This window comes from Zosterops lateralis (assembly GCF_965231275.1).
Source record: "Zosterops lateralis genome assembly, chromosome: 5".
Taxonomy (NCBI): Eukaryota; Metazoa; Chordata; class Aves; order Passeriformes; family Zosteropidae; genus Zosterops; species Zosterops lateralis.
Genome location: NC_139766.1, coordinates 44,991,995 through 45,016,298, shown reverse-complemented (window position 1 = coordinate 45,016,298; position 24,304 = coordinate 44,991,995). Strand labels below are relative to the sequence as shown.

The window sequence follows — 24,304 nt, the reverse complement described above, 5'->3', positions numbered from 1 at the left end:
CATGACCTGCACTGGTTGGCACAAAAAAGGACAGCACAGGGACACATGCCACTGACAGGAGTTGAAAAGAGTAATTTTGTGTTCTAGTTTAGAATATATCTAACATTACCAGCCAAAGTCCTGCTGAGTCAGTGTGAGCTGCTTAGCACTACCCGTCATTTTGCTTCTCTACTTCTCTTGTTCAGGGCATTCCAGCTTCCCATTATCCCAGATATGGGTTTCTTCCCAATGAACCAGCATGTTGGTTTTGTTCTTTGTTGGGGCCAGACAGAGCAAGTGACAAATACACCAACTACAGTAATATGAAGCAGAAGCTTACAAAAGCAACAGTAGGCTCCACTATGCTGAAACAAAAAAATTTAAAGGGAATTAGGTGGTGTTCCCCAATAGCCTAGACAGAAACAAGACTTCTGACAGCAGGAGGGAGCAGCACACAAGTAGCAGAGAAAAAGTGATGAAGATCTGAGCAACAGAGAAAAGTCAGGGACTGCTGATATATTAGGAAACAAGAGGGAAACACCTGTGAAATGCCTCAAAGGAATTATGGCGCAGTCCTCTAAGAAGGTGACACAGTCAGTGACACAGCTGAAGTGTCTCTACACCAATGCACACAGCATGGGGAGCAAACAGGAGGAACCAGAAACCACTTGGCAGCTAGAAAGCTACAATCTAATCACTATCAGTGAAACACTGTGCAAACGACCACACAACTGGAATGCTGCAGCTTTTCAAAAGCTGCAGGGAAATAGGAAAAGCAAGCAGATGGCTGCCCTCCAAGAAAAAAAAAAAAAAAAAAAAGGCATTGACTCTAGAGAGCTGCCTTGGAAAAACAGCAATGAAAACGTGGAGAGCTTATGGGTAAAAATTTAGGGCTAAGCCAACAAAGGAAACCTCATGGCTGGTGTTTACTACAGTCTACCTCATCAAGGTAATAATGAGTTGATAATGAGTTCTTTCTTCAGCTACAGGAGATGTCATGTTTGCAGGCTCTGATCCTGCTGGGGGACTTCAATCACCCTGACATCTGCTGGAAAAGCAGCACAGTAAACTGTAAATAATCCAGGAGACCCTTGCAGTCCAGGAGCGCAATGGGGATAATTTCTTAATCCAAGTGACAGACAGCACAACTAGAGGGCAAGCATTATTAGACCTGCTGCCTGCCAACATAGATGAACTAATTAGGTATGTCAAGCTTAGTGGCAGGCTGAGCTGCAGCAGTCATGCCCTGGTGGAATTCACTATCATGATGGATATGGACCAGGTGAAGAATAGAGTAAGGATCCCAAGTTTTAAGAGCGCACTTTCAGTTGCTGAAGGAATTAATGGATGGGATCCCCCAGGAACTGCCCTCAGGTACAAAGGAGCAGTACAGAACTGGCAGCCCTTTAAGGACATTTTTCATAGAGCCCAAGAGCTCTCAATTACCATGTATAAGAAAAAAGGGAAGCAGGAGACAAACATGACTAAGGACCTCCTGATCAAATTAAAGTATAAGAGAAATGCACACTTCTACAGGAATACTGGCTAGAAAAAGGAAGATTAAAGTAAACATACCTGCTCTTGATAAGTAAGACATGAGAACTAGTGAAAACTGATATGGAGAAGTCTGAGCTATTCAACAGTTTTTCACCAGAGCTTTCAATATGAATCTCTCTTCCCACATCTCTCAGTTCCCTGAGCCATAAGGCTGGGACTGTAGACTGCAGTTCACTGTAAGGAAAGCTCAGGTTCAAGACCACCTGAGATACTTAAACATACATCAGTCCATACGATCCAGTGAGATGCATCCCAGGGTTCTGAAGGAGTAGGCTGATGTTGAAAATGGCCAAGCAATTCTCAATCATATCCAAGAAGTCTTTAGCAGTAAGGCAGACTGGAAAAAGGAAAACATCAGACCCATTTTGAAAAAAGGTAAAAAAAGGAAGACCTTGGGAACTACCAACCAGGCAGTCTCCCTCCACATCCAGTAAAATCATGGAATGTTCTCCTGGAAGACACATCAAAACACGTGGAGGACAGGGAGTTGCTTAGAGACAGAAAGAGCAGATCATGCCCAACTAATTTGGCAGCCTTCCCCAATGAAATGATTGCATCAGTTTACAGAGGAAAAGCCAGAGATGTCATCAACTTGAACTTCTTGCAAAGCTGGAACAGGTTATCCAGAGAAGCTGCGGATACCCATCACTGGAACTGTTTAAAGTCAAGTTGCCCAGGGCTTTGAGCAACCTGATCTGGTGATCATCCCCCCATGGCAGGGGATGTGGACTTCATGATCTTTTAAAGGTCCTTGCAACCCGAACCAGTCTATGATTGTAATCCTGCAGGCCAGTTCCTGGAGATCTGCAGTTCTAAAATTTATACAGATAAATGGTGTTAAATGGTCATTTTCAAGTAAAAGAAAGTTACCTCTAGTTTAAAAATGCTACTTTGACCAAATGTGATGTGATCTGGATAAATACAGCACCGGCTTGCAGGTTTCTGTTACCTTGTGATTAGATAAACAATTGCAGCAACTGCTGGGGGCATCAGGGAAGAGACAATACACACAGACAGCCTGGAATACAGCTCTCCTAGCAGAGGCATTTCTTGCTTTACAGCTAAAATGACCATTTGGTCCATCAGGCTCAGAGGACAGCCATATCAAGTATCTCCCTTTATTGGCACAGATCTGATCTTTGAAAGGCAGGTCCTCATGAATCCATACACCGCAGAAGCTGCCCTAGTTCCTACAGTAACAGGATGCAATACCAAATTGAGCAGAGACCCAGTAAAAGATTAAGTGGAAACAACACTTAGAGATCAGGTTCCTTCAGCTTACTCAAGTAATTCACAGAAACAGGCTTCAAGGCAGCAGTAAGAAAACAAAGAAGCATTGTGAACAAGGTCTGCCAGTACCACCTTTTTACTTGCTTTGTAGAGAAAAAAATTTCAAAGCATCACTTGGAAAATATCTTTATTTAACTCCTAATTTTTCAGAAGGACTCTTCTGTCTTAGTCATTGTTCACCCCAGAAGTACTTTCACACTTTGTTCAATGAAGTTTCAACTTCTTAGCAAGACAGTCTGACTTCCTGTCTGTATCTATATACCATAAACCTCACTTCTCAATGTTGTGCAAGATTTCAATGCATTCTAGACTTAAGCTGGCACTAGATGTTCCAGAGATCAGATTTATCTAATCAAAGCAAAGTAAGGGAAAGGGATCTGAACCAGACAACCAAAACCACAAATATCACTGCCACAAGAGCTCTTCCAGCAGGGGAAGAAGATACTTTATTGAAAGGGTCCCTCCTCCCTCTGTGACTGCCTTCAAGTCTTGCCCCATAAGTAGGTAAATCCTGAGTTACACAATCCTGAGTAACATGCTCTAGGGAATCCTGCTTGAGTAGGGAGGTTAGACTGGATCACCTCCAATGGTCCTTTCCAGCCTTATTCATTCTGTCATTTTACCTATAATTAGTTTTCTGTATGTAGGAAGCACTACAAAATTGCTCCCTGGTACACCAGTTCTGCCTACCTGTGATTAAATATGCACAGAAAGAAAGAACATGCAGAAGGTTCCAGAGCCCACAGGCAGCACAGCAGAGGCTGGTAATATCCTTCTGCCCGCAGAGAAAGAGCCAGAGTAGATTGCTCAGCATACATAAACAGCAATTCAAAGCCTTGATCTTGCCTGCACTTAATGAAGTTAGTATCCCCTTTTCATTCGTTTTGATGTAACAGTTTTCAAGCTAAAATTTTCCATTCCAGCTAAGAGTGAGAACAAAAGTATATGCAGGTCATACAGGATGCAGTCTTCTAGAAAGCTATCTCAAAACCTAAGTGCAATTGCAGTTCTTTTGTTTGTGGTTTTTTTATATCATGCAAGTGTGCTGTCATTCGAAAACACTTCCCCCCCAAGAACACTATCTGCACAAAAAGCTGTGTAGTGTAAAGGAAGTTTTGGGAGTTCCACAATGAACCTGCAAAATGCAAGAACTCTAGAAGCTTCAGTTAGCAAAAAAACCACAAGGAAAGAAAAAAAATAACAAAACCAAAAAACTCCTTCATTGACCTAACAAACAATGAAAGACAGTACATTACACATTTATTTAATCCCATTTATTTGCAGCCATGCACATGCACTCATTTAACACTGAATTACAGTGAATCATGGAACAGTTGTCATCAAAGGGACCTCTGTAGACTGTCCTCCCTGCTGCAGCTGAGTCACCAACACTCAGTTGCCCAGGGCTCTGTCCAAACGGCTTTTCAGTATCTCCAAGGAAGGAGACTCCACAACTTCTCTGCACAACCAGTGATGACTTGTCCTGATGGCAAAAAGCGTTTCCTGGTGTTCAGAAGGAACCTCCTAGATTTTGATTTGTGGCCATTTCACAAAGGGGCTTAAGAAACACATCACAGTGTGTTTGAGTAGTCATCTGGAACATGTATACTGTTAATTGTGCAAAATGAAATAGAAGACCTTTTCATCAAAAGGGGTCCAAAAAAACCTAACAAAAACCATTTATCCCATTTGTAGATGGTATGAATTGAGGACTCATTACGCAACAACTAAATCACAACCCCTTTCCTTGCAAACAGCAATTCTGCAACTACTTAAGCTTCAAGTAATTGGTTTAATATACCATACTGAACACCTAGAAATCATAACTGTTGCTCTACTGTCTGGGAAATTTATGCTTTCACCTATATCCCACGCTGAAAGCTACTTTAAGGACAAGTCTTCATTGCTTGGTGCCAATTTAACTTCTCTGAACTAATTCACCTTTCTACTTCAAGTTTCATTCAAATAAATGTCAGCTATAATCCCGACATCCCACTTGACAGATTAAGAGCCCTGCTTTCAGGGTCCTTGAAAAGCAAAAGCAGTCACTGAGGCAAATCAGGTCAACAATGAACATCCTGAGAGAAAAAGGAATTGAGAAGAGTTAAGAGAAAGCAAAGATTAATTCCAACCTCCTGAGTAAGCTAACCACTTCTTCCCAGTGAAGTTTGAGGGGAAAAAAGTCCTGGTGGAAGTCAAGTTAGAGATTCCATGTAAAATTAGCTGTGTGGCTATCAGAAGGCACTATTTGCCAGTCAACCAAGATCTAACAATTGAGAACCAACATGAACAAAGAGATCTTAAAAGTTTATGCGAACCTGTCCTGGATCTACCATTTTTCCAAAACAGAAAAGCATCTGAAAAAACATTAACTGAAAGGATTTAAATCCTAGCAGCAGCTCTCATCCCACCATTCATGAGGCAAGCACAAGATGGGAAAAAAAAAAACAACAATCACCAAACCCCAGAAAAACTGTCACATTCCACAAGCACATTCCTCCTTTTCCAGAGGTCAATTTCAGTGCCTACCAGCTTTCAACAGTAAGCAGATGGTGTCTTAGTCACACACCCTATGGCACAAACAGAGTGACATTTTGATGTGATTAAGACCTGAAACTCTTTAGATTAAAGAAGCCCCAAAACGTAAGATAACTTTTGCATATTTTGCATAAACTTGAACCTTACGTCAATTTTGTAAACTCAGTCATTAGTCCACAACATAGTTAGCAAATGTTTAAGAGATACAAGTAACATTTGAAATCTTAGGAATAACAAGTTGTTCCGACCATTAAAATGTGGTTAAAGCTACAGGTTAGTCAGATGACACAAGTATTCTCAAAAATTCTGTTTATGAAGTAAAATGAGGTAGCTAAGAATGTACTAAGTTCAAGCAGACCCAGAACTCTAATAACAACTGACTACCTAGCAACTGACTACAGGTATCAGTCTTGTAAACTTTCCCCAGCAACTAGATCACATTATTAAGAAAAATAGTAACATTGCTGTCAATTTTTAAAGTCCAATGCTATATCCACTTTTTCTCCTGTAGCCCTAGAACTGCTCACCACCATGGCCTATTGATACAGAGCAGTGCAAGTCTTGGCATATTTAACATTAGGTCCTTGACAAGCAATTATTCTGCAATGCAAAAGTCTCAATCTGTCAGGTGTGAGACCACCAATGCTATAGGTCTCACGCTAGGGAACGATGCACGTCACATCAGTCTGAGTGGGCTCTTTTCCCTGGGTCACCCATGTCCTGTGCCATCCTTGTATCACCCCAAAGAAGAATATCAAAACAAACTGTTCTTCTTCCATCCCTCATCATATACATTCAGTATCTAATACTATAGTTAGGTCAAGAGTACTGTGCCCAATCGAGGCAATGCTCAGTATTGCTTGCTTGGACAAGATATCAGCAAAATACAAAGACTACACACAGCAGCATGAATAGCAGGATTCACATCAGACACCTCAGCCTTGCTGCTGCCTGGTGCATTTGTATAAACATAGTGAAACAATTAATTACAGGAGATTGCTTATCAACCACGAGTTCTAGCTGCACAAATAGCTGAAGTGAAGACCACCCAGAACAAGAGGCAAGAGTTCAGTATTTTCAGTAGGCTTCAGGCACCCACAGTTAATTTTGCACACTTGCTTTACATGCTTTACAGAAAAACCAAATCATTAAAAAGAGATACCTTCCTTTATTCACTATATGACAAAGACTGATTTGCCTACACATCTTTAAAAGCAAGACCTTTATATCCTGTAGTAATACTTTAATCAATGTTTTCCATTAGTCTAAGAAAACATCTGAGACCTCTGCTGGAATTTGCTCCACTCATTTATGCTTTTAACATCTCCACATATATCTATGGATTGTTTTCAAACCACACATGAACTGCATTAAGGACCACACGGTTCCGCTGAGAAGCTAAAAGTAGATATTGCTACAGTAATCAGAAGTGTCGTCCCGTAACATTAATTATTTCTGCAAGATATTTAGCAAGCCACTCTAAACTCATACCGGACATCTGAAAGCAGTTTCATTGTCTGCAAGAGGACCATCTGTTCCATTCCACTGTTCTAAATGATAGGCAACTTCTTCCCCTCCCTCCCAATTTGCAAACAGCTAACATCAGTACTTTTGAAGATCTTAACTTCCCAGGAAGACCCTATAGCAAATTTTCCAAATTTTTCCAGTGTTTTCACATTATTGTACCACCTTCTTCACTACAAGAAATCAGATTCTGATTTGACGAACACTTTTAAAGAAACATCATAAAATAAATTACTCGTTTCTTTGTTCTCCACAGATCCTCCTGTGCTAAGCAAGCAAAAAGGGAAAAAAATTGTTTTCCTGACACCTGAATTTTGAAAAAGAAACAGGACTGGGAAAAAGTCTAAAACCTAGATAGCTGATAACATATTAACTGTCAATACAATTCAAATCTAATAGAAAGATAGCTTTCAAATTCTGCATTGCATTAAATCCCATTCAAGTGCAAGGCACTTGATTTGTACAAAACATCATCCTCTCTGCTATAATGTTTACTATTGATTTTGTTTCTGAAGAGGATTTAACCTGAGGATTAATCCAGCTCAATGCTTGGTCCTTGTAAAAATATGTTGTGGTTCGGCACTTCCACCTTGCATCAATGATCCACTTATTTTAAGGTTCCCTGCACTCCAAGACCTTTCTTTGTGGGGTACATATGTGTGACTGACACTGCTCAGAGACATCTCTCCCAAAAGTGTCTATCACAGCTACACATGCACAGGTACCAGCATACAGTAACTTCCGGAGACTACACTCCATAACAGACCCATCTTCACAAAGATGCCACACACTGAAGAGGCATCCTTCTCATACAGGAATTGATCCATCCTTCTCATACAGGAATTGATCCATTTCCCTCATGTTTTTTTGCCCAAGGCCACCAGGGAGCACTGCAGTTGTATATGCCATGGCAGAATGCCCCAAACCATCTTCTGTTGTCACTTTTGACAAAAGCCCTGTTGTCTCACACTCCAGTCCATTGTTACTATGACAACAGTACTACAATGCCTCCCAATTACCAATGTATTCTTTCAGTCGTGGGTTCCTCCACCCCCAACAGCTCACAGAGAAGGCAGCCTTATTCTCAGGTCTCTTTCCACAGGGCAAGTCTGAAGTACAGACTACTGAACTACACCGTAGATGCAAAAAATGTGAGACTCGGCCATCGAGGGTTTCATTTCTGTGATGAATATTAACATTTAGAAGCTAACATAGCTTAAACAAGCAGTTAGAGGACATGACACTTTCTAAAACCATGAACAAGTCCTTAACTGAGACAACAGAAGTATTCTTCCGCTCAAGCTAAAACATGAAATTTCCATCCTGTGTCTGCTATCATGCAAGGTTTCCTTGAGAAAGACCCCATGAAGAAACAGGATAAGAAAAAGAGCATTATTAGGTGTTTGGGTCAGTGGGTTTAAAACTGCTTTGCTACTCAAAGACGCAGGGTTCCAAACATATGCTGTAACTTACAGAGCAGAAACAGACCAAAATAATTCCTAACCCTTACAGTCTGATGAGCCTGCTTCCACAACAACTGATTTGGCTTTGATTAGCATCTGAATAATAAATATTATTAAGAATAGCTAGGATTTTTATTTTGCATACTGGGACATACAAGAGATAGAGGCTGTTAACAAGGACTGCTTGTGGTTAAGCTTAACAAATCACAAAGTATCTTTTCTTTCATATCAATATTAACTGCAGCTAACAGATAGGAAAGTTCCACACTGTAGGGAATAATTCATGTCCTCCTAATGGAGCAAATCTTACAATTCTGGTACACAAGAACAGTCTAGGGCTCTTTAAATTTTTCTGCAAGTTAAAAAAATTCAAATACAAGTCACTGCCTCCCCACAACACACTATGAACAATCAGTAACAGTAGTACTCCAATTCAGTAGTTCAAAAGTCAAAGCAGGAAGAGTAACAATATTAAGAATCTTCTGATATAAACAGCAACAGTTACAACATTTTACACAAAGCAGTAAGTACTTACTTGAGAGTATTTTCCAATGATTTTACAAGCCTCTGAACATCAGATATCCAGGATGCCTCTTTGCCTCTAAGCTTCCTTCTAGAACACCAGTTCTCCAAGAGAGTCTTCAGGAATTCAGTACATCTCTCCCACAAACGACGTGCACAACCAGATCCCAAAGGACCTCAATTAGCAATATCCCCTCTAATTCCTATTAAGAAGCTACTAGTCTTCTTACAGGCTTCTGTCTATCCAGCGGATAAATCTAAGCCAGTATAATTATTTTTCAGTTAATATACCAAATCTTCTCCCTGTCACTCCACCTCCAAAAAGAACTGGCTATTATACAATTTTGCTCCTTGATAGCGCTTCTTATGATTTTTTATTATTATCATCACTATTTTTCAGGTAATAAAATCAGACACTGCTTTAACTTTTACAGAAATACAGTTCCTCTGCTTGGAAACACTAACCATTCTAAAATCTCTTAGGACAAAATTATCATAAACTGCAATAATTACACTATTTGCTGTAAACATCTTCTTTGCAAGGCGACCAAACAAACAAGTGGTTCAAAGATTTTAGCAGTTCCATGATTTTACCTTTTCTACAATTCCTTTAAGGTTTACTGTGTGCTGTTTCTACCCATAAACTACCTTTCATAGATTTTTTTTAAAATCCTAAGAGAAGGTTAGGATTCTGCACTGCAGAAAGGGGTCACAAAATACTCCCTCCACATCTTTCAGTCAAATCATGCATACTAGCAGAGGATAATAACTAATGAATTCTTCTCCTTCCTCAGTTGTGAGGAAGCACAGCAGGGTGAGGAATGTTTTGACATGCTTACAAAGAAGCATTTAAATAACAGTGATCCCTATATTAAGGGCATGACCTATACATCAGAAAAGCTGTTAGCTTAAAAAAGATTGAGCTTGCTTGCTTGTTGTATCTTTCAAGTGCAAAAAGGGTAAAGAAAAAAATCAAGTTACACGAAGTTCTCTGGTCAAAAAGAGACAAATGCACCTTGACAGTACCATTAGAGGTCACTTCATAGCACTGGAACAGTAAATTCACCATGCCACAGGATTTTTGCAGTAGATTTTATAACTAGATTGAGGAAGCCATTAAAAACACTAGTCTCAAGTCACATTAAGTAATTCTGGATGGATCCTTTTAGCAGTCCATGGGCTAAAAGTGATTTTTAAAAACTTTTACAGCTTTGTACAGTGATGAAGGGAGCTTTTCAGTAGATAGAATTTTTTATTTCCCTAAAATTACTACAGTAGTCTGTATGTTCAGATCCATAAATCGTGGCATCACCACAGAAGATGCTTGTGTTTGCATATTTTGAAGAATGCCCTCTAAAAACTCAGCAGGTGTATGATGCCTGAGATAATATTTAGCCTAGCAGTCCTATAGATATCAACACATAACTGGAGGTCCACACTGAAAAAGAACAAAAATCTATGCAAGAACAGCTACAGCTTCTGCAGAAACAAACATACTGGAGGGCAAAACAAACCCGGAAAAACTGCACAAGCACAGCTTCTGTAACGTTATTTTTAGCCTAGTCGGTTAAAAAAAAAAAAAAAAACAAAAAAAAAAAACCACCCAACTATGCTATATAAATAGTTTTAAAGGAGCTGTTAGCACACAGGAACTACCTTGAACTACTCCCATACAGTGCTCAGCAACCAGAAAACCAAATGAGAAAGAAAATTAGGATACCCCATATATCTACTTCACCCATTTTTGAGGTCCATATCCCCCAAACCAACCACTCACCCTTAAAAAAATGGGTGGGCGTGGAGGTATTCAACAGGATGAATTAACAGAAGACTATGTTCCTCAGCTTGGAAAAGAGACATCTGACATTTGATAGAAGAAAAAAGAGAGATATCTATAAAATCACAAAGAACATGCAAACTGCAAACAGAAATGACTGATCACTAATTCTCATGAAAGTCCTGAACAGCTTGCAAGAGAAGTTATCAAGAAATCAAGAATAATTTCCTCTTCAAAAAAAAGGAAGAGTTGTTTTCCTCCAGAGCTTTTAAAGACTTTTAGAAGACTTTTAAACTGTAAAATTCTCTTGCCACAGAACATCTTCAAAGTCAAAAGTATGAAAGCATTTAAGAAGTGAATTAGAACTTTCAGGAATTTTGTACACAAATTGCTATACAACACAGTTCAAGTGCAGCCTGTTTATCAAGTTCCTAAACTGCTGATTGCCATAAGAAAGAAGGATACATTCAAGGCTCTTACATCTCTGAGCATCATGAGCTACATGCCATTTCTGGAAAAAAAATGAGCTATGTGGATCTTCATCTGAAAGTCCATATTGCAGTCAGACTGAAGAAATGGATATTTTTTTCTCCCCAGAAAAAAATGTCACTGCCCTGACATCACAACATTCCTTCAAATGGACATTGCAGAGTTCACCACTCATCCACTACTCCAGGACCAAATACAACACTGAGAAACAAAACCACTTTCCATTAGCTCTATAAGCAGTTCACAGACACCGAAAATGCATCCTCCTGACAGATAAAGCAATCCTAGAAGACAAACACCGGAGGACACTAACAACTGGTTCCAATGTTTCAATAAATTTAGTCCAAAAACTGATTACATAAAGCAAACAATGTTTCCAAGTGTAATTACTTGGCAACTAAACAGATCTGCAGTGACTGAACACATTGGAAGAGACAGTCAGCAAACCAGATGAGTACTGCTTATCAAGACCTTCCCTTCCAGACCTGGAACACAAAAGCAGCTGCCACCTAGGGGAGCCAATACTCCTCCCAAACTCAGCACTTCTCCCTACACTGTCCTATGACTGCAATATGCAGTAAAACAGAGGAAAGAACTCACATCAGCTATTTGCCGTCTTACAGTTTCCTTGGTACACAGTCTGGTGAGTTTTCATCAGTTCATGTATACTTCTTATTTCTACACAAGCTTCTCCCAGTGCCAGAGTTTGTATCTGTTACCCTAAACTCAGCACAAAAGCTGGGTATCCACAGTATCTTTAGCACAAATATTAAAACTCCATTCCAACACCTGTGCTAGACACAAGAGCATTTTACTGCTGCAGTCACTACCTGTCTTTTGCTGGTCTTGCTACCATGCTTCAATGTCTCAAATTTTTCTCTGAAAAATCATTATTCATGAACATGCTATATCTCCACACTCTGGTCAATTATCACTTTTTCCCTTTTTGACACGTGAAGTGACCAAAAAAAAGTGTTCCATGCTAGATGTGATACAGAAAATACGCAGGCTGGGTAGTGCAGAAGAAGAAAAGGAGAGAAGGTAAAGTGGAAAATTTTCACTCATTATATCATTCGGAAAAAGATGCCAAGAGTAGGTAGCCAAAAATGAGGTTAGATGACTAATTTCTACACAGTCTATCACTTTTCAGATATCTAAATTGAGCAAAAAAATCTAGGTTGTGTTAGGATTACCTGTTCTTCAAACAATGCTTTTTAAAAAGCACGCCCTGCTTGTTTAAAAAGAAGTGCTCCAAGGATGTGTTCTTTAAATTTTAATTTTTTTTTAACAGACCAGTTTCTTCCATCATATCAGTTGCAACAGCATACACTTAAGATGTAAACAGCAGTACTGTACAATGTATTCCACAAAGCTACTAAAATATTCCTAGTCAGAATTCATGCCCTAAAAACATTGCTGCATTATCCCTGTGTATAACGTGTTCCTTCAAAAGACTTTGAAATTAAAGCTGAAGACCTTAAAATATAAGTTTTATATAAAACTGCTAGAAAGAATCAGGAATTTTGCCAAGGACAGCAAAACATGCTTACCCACTAGATATAAATTGCAAAATCACTGCAAACATGAAAGAACAGACTTCCTTGTCTAGACTGATGTCCTATCAGTCTTACAGAATCAAGTAAATCCCAAAGTAGCATCATACTACAGTACATAATAATCTGGTGACCAGTGACACTGCCTTTAGCAGGGACTCTCATCCTGACAAATGAAAAATCTGACTGAAGTACAATATACATGGATAACTGTAACTAAACCAAGCACAACAGCATCATGCTTGCTTGTTAAAAATAAATCATCAAAAAATGCCCCAAAGTTCTTCCAGAATACTTGCAGGCAGATTGGAGAATAACTGTGTATAGTGATAGAAGCCTGCTCACTGCTTCCAAGTGTAGGAGCATCCATGGATGGTGGGGAGAAGGAACTCTGCAGACTTGAGATATTCTAGAAAAACATGGTTTTATTGCAAGGGTCGTGGGTAAAAAGGGCTTTGCTTCCAGCCACCAGCCTGGGCTGGAGGGATGCCCCAAAGAGAGAGGAAGAGAGAGAGAGGGTATGAGGTAAGGGAGGTAAAAAAGCTAAGAGGGGTAAGAGAGGTAAGAAGAGTGCAGGGGTCAGAGCGGTAAGAGAGAGAGCACCTTATTACAATACATTCTATCTCCTTTTGTGTTGAATATTCTAATTTACAGTGACCAACCAGGCGCAAGATACAAAACCTACAAACTTTGTATGCAGCCTGTGAGAACTATTATATTACTATATCATCCTATATTTTAAACTCTAAAGACTACTTTTCTTATCTACTTTTTCCTTGATGCCTTGGCAGGGTGGAGAGGGGCTACATTCTTGAGTCTTTTTGTTTTCTATCCCTCAACCTATCTCCAGCTAATCACCATCTTCCTGCCTGCCATGATCACATCTCAAAGCTGGCTTTCATTTCTATTTCACTCACAGGTTTTACATCTCCAGTATTTCTTACTAGGCAATCATATTCACAAGCCCTTCCTGTCCCATCTTTCCCAACACCAAGGAACCCTAAAACTGCTCCAGACAGCAAAAGAGGCTCATGATTTGATCAGTAAGTACTACATGCTGAACATTTACATATACATGGATCATACCCTAGAGTCTAGCACCAACATTTAGAGTCACAGATCTAATCTGTGCACAGAATACAGAACGAAGTTCTGTGTAATGCAAGCCATAAATTTAATCCTGTACTTCCTTTCACCAAGTCCACAACTTCTTGCTGAATTATGAGTGAACTTTAAAGGTATCATCAGTTCTTTGATTATAGAAATTAGATCTAAATAATCCTAAATTACTAACCAGCATTGTACATCAAAAGGGATGTATCCCATGATCTGCCTCTTCAGCTGACCCAACTCCTCCAGAGCAAAGACTTTAGACAAACCACCCAAAACAACACTACCCATGCTGTCTTGCCCTGACAAATCCTAAAACCTCTGTCAAAACCACCTTTCATCTTATCTATAAACACAAAAGTGTGCTGCTGCACCCTTTCCTGCTCCAATACGAGGTTTCAATAACTGAGAAAGACAAATCTTTTCCAAAGCAAAAGATGAATTTTCTATTCAGCCTCTTACTGTCAAACTTCCTTCCATTTAATTTGGATTTGCAGTCAGCAGTTCTCAAAATCACAAAACAGACCAAAGCAATTACTTCCTTTAAGTCCCATACTAGACTCCAGTTACTGACTGGAATTAAACTTACTTGTCCATTCAACATTGTCATAGTAGACTGAACCTACTATATGAGTGGATCTCTTCCCACATACGGCTGCATAAGCAACTAGATTCAATTTCTATAGTATATTCTCCATGTTTTACCTTGCATACAGAGAAGAAATGGATCCATCACATTGCTTGTAAAAAGAAGAAACAGACTGAAAAATTATATTCTGGTGTTTCCTCCAATTTTCCTTCACTCAATTTCTGGCGTTTATTTTTAAATAATGACTTAAATATTGCAATAAAGCTAATGCAAGATTTCGTTCTATAAGTTTTGTAGCTTTCTCTGAAGGAATTCTATGTAATAAAACTTTCAGAAAAAAAGACAGTATCTGAAAGTCTGATAATTGCGTCTTGTCATCTGGATAACACATAGAACATATAGTTCATAATCTTAACTAAAGTGCCTAAAATCCAGGCTTTCCTTCACACGTTTGATTAAAAAGAAATGCTGAGCAGACGATTTTATCCAAGTTAGTAGATGTTAAAAGAGTGTAAGTTCAAGAAACTGCTGAGTGTAAAAAAATAAAAATAGAAGCTCCTATTCAGGAAATAAAGTACTACTAAGTACAGAAAAAAACCCACAGAAGTTAAAGACATCCTGACCAAAAAGCTCTTTGTATGTTCTCAACGAATTTTAAACAGTTGAAGCGTTCAATTTTATTTGAAATTGCTTTGGCTCCAGGCTACAAAACACATACTGAAGATAGATCACCACTGAACAATGGTGTCCTATAAATTGCACTGGAAAGCTCCAAAGGACGGAGTTGTTTCTCCATACTGCATGGAATGAAAGGTTTACCATCTTCCTAACCACTGTTACAACATACAGAGCAGACGGGGAAAAAAAAGAAAACACAACAAACCACTATCAAACCACTATCTAGCTGGTAAAGCTAGTTTTCTTGACAGCAACCAAGAAAGACAAACCTACATATTCAGATTTTAAATACTGTAATTTAACAAACAAGAAGACTTCATCCAATCTCTCCAGGACAGTTTTTCTGATATAAGTTCCACGAACCTTGTATCACAGACCAAGAAAAAGTTAAATTACTATCACTGTACCTACCTGCTAGATTGAAAGTAGTTCACTTTTAAAACGAGCAACATCTTTCATCCCAAGTTCAGCACATAAACAATTACAGCTTCACCAAATATAATCAGGTAAAATTGCAACCTAACCAGTGACAGACACTTACCAATACACACATCTATTTTCCCCTTGATGGCAGCCTCATGCAGAGGAGTGTAGTTCCAGTTGTCCCTGGCGTTTGGGTCTGCCCCCTGACAGAGCAGCAGACTGACCACTTCTGCGTGACCAAAGGAGCAGGCATTGTGCAGGGGGATCAGTCCTCCGTCATCACGAGCATGAACGTTGGCTCCCGTCTGCAGCAAGTGCTCTACAACATCCTTTCTTCCAAAACCTGCAAGAAAACATATTTCTGTTCATTTGTCTGGCAAAACAACATGATTTAGTACCTAAAACTGTTCACTCTTGGTTCGGTGTATATTATCCATGTCCCTCATCTACTTCTCAGTTTATTTCACCATAAAGTCAGACTCTGTTCACCTGCGCAAACAACAGCTGGACAGTTCACTTGCAGTCCTGACAGGATTGAACTGTGTGGTATCACAGCCTCCCTGGCTGCCACTCCATCTCATTAAGAAGTTCTACAAAGGCTGAGCACGCTGAATGATGAGAGAGGGATGCAAGGAAAGTAACAGGAGCATCAGGTTGTACCCACTCTTACACGTGCCCATTAGGGTTTCCACTTTAAACCTCCCTTCAGTTAGTCAAAAGCTTTCACGTGGTAACAGTTTACAGACAACCTAATTATTATTATTCACATAATTATTTGCCAAATTTTCAGGAAGCTTGGCAAAAAACCCAACTGACTTCCCTGTAGAACTAGAAGAATGCTTTCCCTGGTGAGTACAATACATCAAGTAATCATTTTGATCAGCTGAACTGTTTCACTCACTGCCCAATTAATGAAACTTTATCACAACATAGCAAGAACTCCTCCAAATGCCAATTCCAATCACTGCAAAGCTGCTATGTGCACAGTTTGACTTATGACATGGAAGACTTATGATTCTCATTAGGTGTTTTTCTTCCTCCTTTCACCTCCTGATTTAAGAACAAGTCTCCAAAAGGAGTTAAATTTTACAGAAGTGTATAAACACTGGCTAAGCACACCTGCAGGTATCACTGGGATCTTAAGCAAAGCTGGAAAGATGCTCCTATTAAATGTAATCCCATTTGTTAGAGCACTAAACACAGTTTAGATGGGAATACAAGCCCTTGGAGGTGGAGGAGCAGTCTTAGACACATGACTTTTTCAGAATGGTTTTATGCTATAAGCAAAGGGTGAAAGAAGTCCAGGCTAAGTCATTGTGTGTCACTGCTTTACTATAGCACGCACTGGGATCACACTTTTCCCTAAGACTTTTCCAAGCATTTCTCCCATTTCACTAGACAGAAAACATTTAAACTGTGAGTGATTTAACTAAGTAAACTAAAAAGTCTTCAAGCTGTGAAAAAGTGCACCTGGCTCAATGTTACTGAAGGTCTAAGATTTTGCACTTATATTCTCTTGCAAATTCCTTCAAAAAAATTTAAATGGGAAGGAGACATATTGCACAAAGTATTAGAAGATAATTCAAGAGAACAAGTTACTAGTCACAAAGAAAGCAAGCTGAAATTTTCTTCTAAGTAATACACTCGTGACACTAACAGAGTTCATGTAACACAAATGCTACCAAAAACATTAAAGAAAAATTTTCAAAGTCAAGGTAATTTATTGATTCATCTTTTTTTTTTTTTTTTTACATGAAAAAGTGTGCATTTTGCAGGCTCTGAGGCTCTAAGACTGCCAGGATGTTTCCTAATTGACTACACAATTTGCGATCTTCATTGTGTCCATATGAATCCAGAGGAAGATTATTAACCCCATTTTAAGCTGCACATGAAAGAATTAAACAGTGACTTGGCTTTACAAACACCTGTGTGAGGTCAGACATCTCTTCTATGGCAGGGACATAGGGGACACCTGCAATGAGTCAGAGTAGTTTAAGAATGATGTCTCAAGCAAAGCTTTCCCCAGTAATGTAATCAAATTTGCTGTACATTGCAGCACAGGCAGAGTGGTCGATTCTGGTATCTCTGCACAGAGTGGAAGTTTGTCATAAGTTACCAACTACTTCTTGCCATTTCCTGGCTCTCCCTCAAGAAACACTCAGTAGCTACTTAGATCAGCTCTGCCTCTGCAGTTGCTCATCTCACTCACATACGTCAAAGCAGCTTGTATTTTTATGATTAACAGCTTGCTGGCTGACAAACCAACTCCCATCAGCTCTCTTAAACTGACCACTGACTGCTTCCCAACCCAAGTGAGATCCCTTTGCCTTCAGGATTAAAGCTGCTTACTCCAGAAATTTTCTAGAGCATAGTTATTTACACTGGTCTTCTCAAAGTGATTAGACTTCCGACAGTTATTACCAGTGATATTAAAGGCATGCTTAGAACAAAACTGCTCTCCCCCAACAGCTTTTTGCCATTATAACACACACAAGCAGAAAGAAAACAAGCTGTATCACTGATGCTTTAACAAGTCACCTTAAAACAGGTTTCTCCAAGTCTGAGCTTTGGTGAGACCAAGAACACTTCACTTTGTGATCCCAGTTCATAACTTCCAAAAGCCACTCCTGGAACCTTCTACCTCTTCTTGGTACAGAGTGGGCACTAAGCCACAGTTCAGCAATTATTATTAGTACTCTCGATATCCCTGGGTAAAACACTAGAAAGAGAACACCTGTAAAGCTATAAAAATGCATTGCACAAGAACATGAGAGGCTAACTTCATGATCAAAAATAAGTTTAACTTCCCATTAAGTGGGTGTGGAACTGGACAAGCTTATGACTACGGCTATATGAAGAAATTGAGTAGGACTCAGCTCATTTCTACCAGGTCCATCCACCTAGTCACTTCTGAAAGAGGTGCCACTGTTAATGATTTACAGAAAGGATGAGGTCTAAAAGCATATGAACCAAGGTGTCAGCAGGAAATACATATATATCCTTTTGTAGGGCTCAACCTTCCTCCAGAAAGGAAAAAGCAAGTATGTTACCAAGCTGGCTCCCAAAAAAAGCTGGGATTTCAGACACAGGAGTCCTCTCCATCCAGTTATATTAATGGCAGAAAAGTCACAGAAAATCAGCCTTGATATGTGAGTGCTCTGCATGGAGGATGACACACACACACCATGAATGCATCACTGTTAACCTGTTTCAAACACAACGAACCAGTACAGGCACTTCAACTCACAAACCACAAGATGCACAGGATATATCTCAGGCTGAGAGTAAAGTCACACCATATCCCATACAAATTACACCTAAAATGTGACACCTCATCACATAGACTAAAATCATCCAACTATTAGAAAAAGCCAATAACATTCCCAACAGGAAAAAAATATACCTCTCACATACACACAGAATAAGCAAATCATTTGGTTATAATGGCAAAAAAAGTATTTTACAAACACAGAACTGTCGGGCCAGTTTACAAGAACAGAAAACACTGGCAATAACAACTATTTTCAGCTACTGAGGGGCATACAGTACACTAAAGATGTTCTTATTTTGGTGAAATAAACAATGACAGTTAAGATCTTTCTCAAAGAAAAGAGGTAACACATCTTTAGATCAAAGGAATGCAGTAGAGAAAGACAAGTGAGTGAAACAGTTTGTCTCATTCAACCCAGTTTGAAGAAGAGAATCGTTAAGTGGAACACAGAATATTCCAGTGAAGAGTGTGCAAAGCACAAGAGAAAACAAGTTACTTCTAACACAAGTTAACAGGCCAGTTATTTAATGAACTCCTTAGCACAGGATCACCTCCTAATAACATTTAAAAACTGAGTTTCGGTCAAACAATTGCTGAGCTATGAACTGCAACAAGAGCACTCAGAAGTATCATATGAAGAGAGTAAGTGCATAACTCTTCCCTTGATATCTGCTTTTGGCCACTAGTATGGATAAAAAGTTAAGCCAAACACACCTTTGTCGATGTTTAGTACAGTTGCTTTTTAATTTTTTTTAGCAAGCTAGTTTTTATTGAAATAAACTGAATGCAAAAGCTATACATATATTAATATCTCCCCTTAATTTCTCTTTTTTGCACATGTTTTAAAGTCACTCAACCACTTTCAAATCTTTAGAACCTGATTTTTGGACGCTGCTGGACAATATCCAAAGCTTGCATTGGTACCAGAGACCCAAATATCCTGCAACCCACATAGAAGTTGAGACAGTACTGAGTTTTCCCCTTTCCAAGGAGGATGAAAGCAAAATTATGCTTTTCCTGCTTGCAGGAGAGGCCTCTATAACCATGTATGGCCTCAGTATTAATTTCTCCCCTATTAATAGCTAACCAAAGCAGGTCAGATTTACTCAGCACACTACTCAACACTTCAACACAGAGCTGAAGAACCAATTCCCCTTTATTCAGTTTGATTGGCAGTTCAGGGATCCCAAACAAAGAAAATGTGGATAAAACTGTTGCTCCAATTTGATGTACCCATGCATAATTTATCTGGAAGTGAATAATGCACAGGTGACTCCAACTTCTAGAAAGATTTTTCCCCAGCTTTTAAAATAATTGGTAACAGATTTCAGCTCATCTTACCTCCAGCTTACATATTTGTCACAGATTCTGAGTGCTCTCAGAAGTCCCTCTTTTTATAGTCCTGCCACAAGAATGGACGTAAAGATGACTTTTAAATTACAAACCTTACAAAGCTTAAGGGAACCCAAACTTTTTACAAGGAACTATAACTGGGGAAGTCATCCTTCCCTATTACAGTAAAAGAACTTATCTGCCTGGCATTGCTGCCAAGATAGACATCTGAAAAAACAGACTGAGCTGGGGAGAAGTCAAGTACCCTGTGGGAGCGGGAATGAAAAAAAAACCCTAAAATCCAGTCCCAAAAAACGGGAAATGAAGAAATTAGCAGAAGAATTCCTCTTTCACAAATCACAACATCAGAAGTGAAACTCTATTCATCTAAGAGTTTAGCTTCAAAAAGTTTGAAAAAAACAGCTTAAAGCATGACATCCTGCACATCACCCACCCATTCCCCTACTGAAGGCCATACAATTCATGCCTAGGTATGGCACATAAACACGGGCTATTATCCAAAACACAGCTTCCTATACACAGCAGACTGCTCTGCTCATCAGCAAACAACTTTCCTTTTACCTCTGGCCCGCAAAGGAGATGAAATCAACACACTGCATCACTGGCAGGTATACACTGCTTAAGATCAGCTGCATTTAAACAACATGCTTGCTTATAGGCCTTTCCAAAATGCAGGATCTCAAGATGTTTGTCATTAGAAATCTGCCTAATGCTCTTACATGTCTAATCCACTGGCACCAGACATGCGGCAATTTGAGATAAAGTAGGTATGGTATCTAAGGAAAGTCTTTAAATCTAGAAAAATAGATATGGGAATTTGTTAGATTTATTGAAACAAGAACTTCATCTGCTATTTTCCTCATGCTACAATGAATCACCTTCCACTGCTATTACAGTAACATCTTAATGACATTATCGACTTTCAAAACCTTACCCCTTCAAGTAAATTTTGTCCACTTCTTCTCTAATCAGAGAAAACACTACCCACTGCAGCTTCAGCACTACAGTTTGTACAGGCACTAAAGTTACAACCTGAGATCTCAAGAGTTTTAGGGGAAGCAGCAAGATCTAACTTCAAGGCTGAATCCAAAATTAGCAGAGCAGATTCAAGCCTTCCAAAACATTATGAACTTCATAAGCACACCTGCAGTTGGTACCAGTATTATGTTCCAGGGTTCCCCAGAAGTTTGCTGTGTTTTAAACTCCACTTGGGTAAGCCCCGTTCCAGTAGCAGAGCTCAGTGATCACAGAAGAAAAAAAGGAAACAGCTGGGACCAAAAGTTCTCTTAGGGGCATTGTCAAATGCTTCTTGCACTTTGAAAATGAAAACAAACCTATACAATCTCAGGGTGTGTTATCTAACTGATAAATTGTAAAGCACTGTTCAGTGGGCCAGGCAACACTGCACCGTAAAATGTTCATTTTGCTACCGATCTCAACTGTGATTTCGAGACGTACACCAGCATTTAAACCCTGACCACTCAATACAGACCTGTTAATTATCTTAACTTACATGTACCAGTGCACCACAAAGCTCAAACAAGAGCTGTGTGCTTCACTACATAAGGTCCAGTTCTGTAACACTGTGGCACACCCCAGAGAGATCTCAGACTGACCACCGACCCAGCAATTGTACAAGCCCTTCTTCATTTTACTTTTATAATGAATTTTGTGTGCCTTGTGCCCCCAGTGAAGAATACACCCTATAAGAAACACTCTTTTTATGAACTGCAGTAATCTGTAACAGCTCTATTTGCCAAAAGGTAATATTTACTTCTAGTTAGTCTACATTGTTGGTCCTTACTGCTAAATTGCGTTTATAACGTTAGTTCTGATCACAGTGACATCTCTTCCTGGACACGTCTGTAACTTCTACAATTCAGCTGTTCCACCTGATCCCTTTCCCCAGCCTACTCAGACCACGAGAGATGCAGACATCAACCAGCAACCAACCATGCCGAAAGGAAAGGAGTTACAAAGCTATCCAAACTGATTCCCATGAAGTGCATCTGCATCACAGGAGTCCCTAAGCTGTCACAACACACGTGAAACCCCAACTTCAACTCAACTCCGTCATGAACTTCAGTTTCCTGCATCCTAACTCCACTGCACAAGTTTGCAGCAGATCTCAAACACAGAGATCACCGTCCGTACTTTTAGATCTTACAGTCTCTTTACGCTTCCAGAACTCCTCTTCCACTCGTCCCACCCAGAGGACGGGGATTAACAGCGAAAGGCCGCCGGGGGAGAGTGCGCTCACACTCCTCCTCCCAGCTCAGCCTGCCCACTCCCGACCCACCAGGGGAGCCCTCCTTGTGCTGTCGGTGCCCCGGCGGGGCGGGGGAGGCCCGGTACGCACCGGCGGCGAAGTGCAGCGGGGTGGATTTGCGCCCCGCCATGTCCTTGGCGTTCACGTTGCCCGTGTCCACCAGGCGCTTCACGCGCGTCACGTCCCCATTCCTGCAGGCCTCCAGCAGCTCCCGGAACGCCCCGCTGGCCGCGCCCGGGCCCGCCGCCTCGGGACTCTCCGCCGCCGGGCTCGACGCCGCCGACGACGAGGCGGACGAGGAGGACGAGGACGAGGACGAGCCGCTGGAGCTGCTCCCCGAGCCCGGCGGCGGGGCCGGCGCCACGGCGGCCGAACCCTCGGCGCACTCGGCGGCCGGGGGCCGGTCCGCGTCGGGGGGCGCCTCGCCTTCGGGGCCGGCCAGGCTGTGGCGCTGCGCGGCCGGTGCCAGGCTGGGGCTGCGCGGCGGCGAGGCGGCGGCGGCGGGCGGCGGGGAGGCCGGGCCGGGCGGCGGGTGGTGGTGGTGATGGTGGTGCTGGGAGCGACGCGGCGGCGCCGCCGCCATCTTCGCGCCGCTCCGCCCCTCCCGGGCCCGTCACTGCGGCAACGGCGCCGCCCCGCCCGCGCTTCCGCCCGCCCGCCAACCCCCAGCGCCGCGCACGGACGTGACGCCCTCACGGGGCCCGCGGGGCGCGGCCGCACCGCCACCGGCACCGCCCCCGCCCCGGGCGGGCCGCGCCTGCCCCCTGCCGGCCACCACGGGCGGGGCGGGGCGGGGCCGGGAGAGGGGCGGGGCCGGGAAAGGGGCGGGGCGGGCGGCAACTCCTCAGGCGGGACCTCGGAGGGGGAGGCCAGGGGCGCCGTTCCCCTCCTGCCGAGCCCTCTGTAGGGCCGGCCCAGCCTTTTTCCGCCGCCGCTGCACGATCCGGCAGCCACGCCATAATCCGTGCGGCTGCTTCTTCACAGCCACCGCTCTGTCAAAACTCCAGGACTCTGCAAGCGAATTGCAGCACGCCCTTGTCAGAGCCAAGCTTTGCGAGGTGTTTAAGAGGTATCGGTGTGAACTTGTTCAGCTCACCGCCAGCTTTCCACAGTTTATGTTTGACCGTCCAGGTGCTCTTGTGGCGTGGGTGACAAACAAATCACATTCCTTTAGTGGTGACATCAGAGGCAGGTGGGTCACCCGGTCCCCATGGGCAGCCTGGGCCTGGGCCCGGCACTCAGCTCCCTTCCCCTGCAGGCGATCCAAAGGGCAGCGGGGCTCCACAGAATCACAGACCCATAAGATGTTATGGGCTGTCAGAGTCTGTCTGTGGATGTGTTATGCCTCACAACTGTCTCCGATGGTTGAAGACCAAGACCCCCGAGGAGACTGGGGAGAGCCCCTGGCCTGGCTGAGGTGGGGCGCCTGCCGAGGACTGATATGACGGAATGCAAGAACAATAGAGCTGGTTACAGTGGACTGAGCTGACTATACTGACCGTGCTAAAAGGGTACAGCTTGCCGCTTGTTCCTGAGCACCCAGCCTTAACACAGGTGCTGCCTTGGCCCTGTGTCACTCGCCTGGTTCTCCTTGGCTTCGTGCCACTCGCTCTGGTCACCAAGCTATAAGAACTCCGAAGATCCCGCTCACCTTCGTGATCACCCCACTGGAGAAGATCTATGGGCATCTCTACACCTTGAGGACTCCGACTCTCCACGTTGGTAGCTATAATCCCCTCTTTCTCTATCTTTCTCACTAGTCTCTATTTTCTTTCCCTACTATCGCATTGTGGGCACTAAATAAAAGTGCATTTTTTGTTTAAGCAAACTGAGTTGTCCCCTGCTGTGTCTTTTGCGCTTTGAGATCTCCAAAACGAACCATCAGGTTCCCCACATATGTTTGCGGACCCTGACATGGG

The 24,304-nt window shown here is 41.7% G+C and overlaps 1 protein-coding gene across 1 annotated transcript in view; it reads right to left on the bottom strand.

Annotated features, from left to right (window-relative positions):
• TNKS (tankyrase) overlaps nt 1–22,968 on the bottom strand; it is a gene marked incomplete at its 5' end in the record, with an annotated part of 126,364 nt that extends 103,396 nt beyond the window's left edge. The window contains 2 exons of the mRNA XM_083862058.1: nt 15,611–15,835; nt 22,476–22,968. Coding sequence (XP_083718184.1) covers nt 15,611–15,835; nt 22,476–22,968 — 718 coding nt within the window. The remainder of the gene's footprint in view (nt 1–15,610; nt 15,836–22,475) is intronic.
• Between the last annotated feature and the right edge of the window lie 1,336 nt (nt 22,969–24,304).